Source organism: Apaloderma vittatum, unplaced genomic scaffold (genome assembly GCF_000703405.1).
Source record: "Apaloderma vittatum isolate BGI_N311 unplaced genomic scaffold, ASM70340v1 scaffold38153, whole genome shotgun sequence".
In the NCBI taxonomy this organism is placed as follows: Eukaryota; Metazoa; Chordata; class Aves; order Trogoniformes; family Trogonidae; genus Apaloderma; species Apaloderma vittatum.
Window position 1 is genome coordinate 13,626 of NW_009710512.1, and position 4,422 is coordinate 18,047.

A 4,422-nucleotide genomic window follows, 5' to 3' on the forward strand; every position below is an offset into this window, starting at 1 on the left:
ATTATGTGCTGTAGCATTGGCTCTCGCAGTTGAATTCCCTGGGGTCTCATAGTGGTGTGAAATCCCTGTGTGGATCCACAAACGTTTAAAAGAAAATGGAGTTCATCTTTCTTTTTTTTTTTTTTTTTTTTTTCTTTTCTCCTCAGAGAATCCCCAGTGGTAGGAATTCATTTATTCATCCATCCACCTATCTCCACTGCACCGATATCCTTGAAAGTGCCTCCCTCATGCTGAATGTGGTAGAAATTGGCCGTTGGGCTTTTCAAGTTGGTAAACTAGGTTACACAGATGTGAGCACAGAGTTTTTGTCTTGTTTCTGTAGCAAGCAAGGTTCGAAAGACATAATTTATTAACTATCCCTTTTTACCTTGTGGGTGTTCTGGCACGGGCAGGATAAAAAGCAATCCATGCGCATAATCAGGCACGGAACAGGTTTTGGTGAACACAAGCTTGCAGCGGATTAAAATGTGCGGCTGAGAAGGCTTTGCCATCTCTGAAACGTGTGCCTGGGGGTGCTGTGGTGGTGTCGCCTGAGTGTTCGTGTCCCGTTACCCAGAACCATCTCAACAGACTCACTCGCTGTTCTGAAATGCTGTAACGTGCCCCGTTACTTTGTTTTCAACACCTTCCTGCTCCGCCAGTGGCAGCGGGGGCGCTTCCCGCACAGCGTGCTGTTGGCATTGACAGGAAGTGTGGACGGGCTGGCTGGGGGACAGAGGCTTTGCCCATCTCCCCGCGCTCCCCTGCGCAGGCAGGGTCTGAGGCTGCTCTGTGCCTCCTCCCACGGCCTGCCTCCCCGCAGAGCTGCGCTACTGCGGCTCCCTCCAAGAGCCTGCAGCGTTCCGAGCCCCACCGCTCCATCCCTGCCTCTCCCTGCCACTGAGTGAGGCTGAACACACGCCTGGCTTTGAGTAATTGCTGTTCCCAGAACTCAGCAGGCTGAAGGGGGTGGAAGGGAGATAAACATCAGAGTCCAACATCCAGACAAACACAGCAGAGCACACGCAATAAATACATCCGCCCCCAAATGCAAATACATCAGAAGAGATTCCTTGCCCGGGGCTCGGAGCAGAGCAGGCTCGGACAGGAGAGCGGCGCGATGAGGTGAGTGCAAGGACTTCCCTGGCTCCTCTGGCCGCTTGGCTTTGTGCAGGCCTTGGAGGGAACGGCCCTGAGTGTGATACCTCCTGGCCTCGTCTGTTGTCAAGCGAGAAGGGTGTTGGGCATGAAGATTTCAGCTAACTCTGAGATGCCTGGTTTGGTGTTGGCGCCAGCAACTTGAATGTGTGGCTTTTGGGGTACGGTCTGGCTTGATGGTCACTTTTTCTCCATTAATCTCTTGTTCTTTTGACACAGGCTGTTTGTGTTGCTGGCTGTGCTTTACAGTGGAGCAAGCAGCAGCATCGTGCTGCAGAAAATGTATGGGAGGTTCACGTCTCCCAACTTCCCAAATGTTTACCCCAATCACAAGGAGAGAATCTGGAATATTACTGTCCCCAGGGGTTTTTCTGTCCGCATCTACTTCACCCATTTCAACCTGGAGCTGTCGTACCTGTGTGAATATGATTATGTGAAGGTATGTGTAGGGTAAGACAACATGTAGCAGCCCAAGTTGTTAAAAACTGTGTATGTGATCCTGGACACATGCAGGACCAACGTAACTGTTGCAGTCACTTGATTCTGCTTGTAAAGTTCAAGTTCAGCTGATTTCTAAATTATGTGCTTATTGAGGCCCACGGGACCAGGAAATAGAACTGGTTGTCATGTTGGAACATCCGAAACTTGAGTTGGTTTTGCAAAGCAAAATGTTTGAGATTTTGCCCAAAACAACATTTGAGCTTCATTTTGCTTAAAATGAACAAATAGTGCTTTACACCAGCGTATACTGGGAGCCCATGAAAATGTAAGTGAGGGTCTGAACAAGATGCCGTCAGCTTGTCTACACGTGTGCCCGCAACTTGGAATGGTGTGTTTGGTAACTGATGGGAGAAGCAGCAGCGGAACTGTCTGTGGGAGGGGTTGGGGTGATCAGCGGTGTCCTGGGGATGCCGGCAGGTGCTGCAGCTTGGGCGGCCCTGTCTCTCCGTAAAGAGGGAGCTGCACACACAGAGAGTGTGCAAAACCAGGGCATCATGGGTTTACACGGCAGGTTGCTCCTGTTCCCCAAATCCATCTTGTTCTTGGTGTCATTTCCTTCGGGCAGGACAGTGTCCTCATTTCTGGTAGGTCTGCAGTACACAGCTCTGCCGCTACCCTGTACAACATGAACCTCATCTATCAGGACGTTTCTCTTGTATTAAAAACACAAGATAAATGAAGAGCTGAAACCGTAATAAGTGAATCACAGAGTGAGTCACTAGTTTAAAGAGACCTTTTACTATAAATCTGAATTTGTCAGTGTATAAAACTGTTTTACCGCGTTGTCTCTGGCTTTACCCAGATGTGATTGTCACTAAGAGTGCCAAGTTAACAAGAGCATTATAAACAAAGCATGGTGCTGGTGGTCCAGCCTGGCTTCATGGCTTTATGGAAGCCTCTGAAAGGAAGAAGGAAGACAAAATTATGGGCTTAAGTCACAGAGAAATGGCAAAGTCTTCTCTTACCCATCCATGGATCTGGACTGACCTCCAGAAGCACCTTTTGAGAACACCCAGGCTGCCTTCTCACTCTGTTGAACACGTGCTTTCCAAGCCATTGACAGTGGCTTGCAGCAGGTCGGGAAGAGCAGGGCTCTGTGCCCATCTGATGGATTTGTCTGCCTGTTTTTCAGCTGAGCTCTGGTGGGACAACCTTGGCTACGCTGTGTGGAAAGGATAGTACAGACACCGAGGAGGCTCCAGGCAACAAGACATATGTCTCCGTTGACAACAACCTCATGGTGGTGTTTCGGTCTGATTACTCCAATGAGAAACCGTTCACAGGCTTTGAGGCCTTTTATGCTGCTGAAGGTGAGAGACCAGCCCCTCCTGGAGACGGAAGAGACCTGGCTGTGCTGGGGTTGGTGCTTCCCTGTGCCCATCACCAGTGGCTGCTGGTGGGAGGTGGGAGGAGGCGGCCTTGTCGTACGGAGGCAGACGCTAAAGGGCACAGCAAGGAAAGGCAAATGAGCCAACCTCGCAAAAGGCAGAGCGGCTCAGACTAAGACAAAGTGGTGTCGAAGGGTGTCGGTTCCCTAAATCTGTGCTTTTCCCGTTAGATATCGATGAGTGCAAACAGCTGTTCGCTGGTGAGCCCCTCTGCAATCATCACTGTCACAACTACGTGGGGGGCTACTATTGCAGCTGTCGAGTTGGCTACACACTGCATGGAAACAAGAGGACGTGCACAGGTGAGCTCTTGCTAGATCAGGAGATACCTCGCTACCTACAACATCCGCTTAAATCCAGTCCTGACGGTAGCATCAGGATGAAAGCTATGGGGTTTTGTGGTTGTTTTCAGTATTCCCTTTGCACCAGGTGCAGCTGGAGGAAGTTATGAGGGGTTAGTCAGGACTGTGAGCAGAGGCCCGGGTTTGCAGAGTGGCTGTGGGCTGATTACTGCTGTTAAGGACAGCGATGCTGTGTCACAGTGAAATGGTGTGCTGGCACTTGGGTTTGGTTACTCCTTAAGACAGCATCTGTGTTCAGATTTAGAGACATTGAGTGGAGAAACAAGAAACTTGTCTTACACTTCACCACAAACAATTCTAACCTTCATGGTGGCCAGTGCAGCCAGCCTTGCAAAACTGTGTATATCTTGTTCCCTGGGTGCTGAGAAACGGAGTATTCTGGACCTAAGTTAGTAGATGCGTTGGAAAAACTAACAGTGAAGTTGTGAAGTCTGCTGGAGAAATAGTGTATCTATTGTCTCTGGAAGGACACAGGAGAAGCACCAACATGGTCCACATATCACTGACGCCACGTACAAGAATCCACTCATTAAATGGGAGATGAGGGCAGGCACAGTCTCTTGCTCAGAAGGACAGACAGCGTGAGATTCACCAGGCTGACTGCTGCCTGGCTGTGCCGCTCAGTTCACAACCAGGGAGGGTTTATGTGTCGTCAGGCAGCGAAGTGTCTGTCTGAGTCGGCACCGTGATCGGCACCTTCCCGTTGCAGTGAAACATGTGCCTACACGGGGTGTCACATTCGTCCTTTGTGGGTGCAGCTTTGCCCGCCTGGAGCTCAGTCCTGTCTGGAAGAAGCAGCACACGTACTGCTCGCTGAACGTTGCCCTACGGGGAAGACAGCTTCTCGGAGCTCCCCGGTGCTGAAGCGCAGAATTGGATCCAACCTGCAGTGCTTAAGGCCCCCTTGGCATTTAGCTTCCCAGCTCCAGCCTGTTACAAACCCTGTCCAGCCACAGCTGCCTGGCTCTGATTGGAGATTCAGACTCCTCATATCTCCGGTGTATTGAAACAGACCTATTAATTCAACTTCCCCT

General features: G+C 50.4%; 1 protein-coding gene across 1 annotated transcript; it reads left to right on the forward strand.

The window, feature by feature from the left end:
* Positions 1 to 1,027: 1,027 nt before the first annotated feature.
* On the forward strand, positions 1,028 to 4,077 carry MASP2 (mannan-binding lectin serine peptidase 2). Its single transcript, XM_009867314.1, has 5 exons — positions 1,028 to 1,104; positions 1,357 to 1,576; positions 2,771 to 2,948; positions 3,197 to 3,328; positions 4,013 to 4,077. Exons 1-5 carry the CDS (start codon positions 1,028 to 1,030, stop codon positions 4,075 to 4,077), a joined length of 672 nt encoding a protein of 223 aa, XP_009865616.1.
* Positions 4,078 to 4,422: the final 345 nt, after the last annotated feature.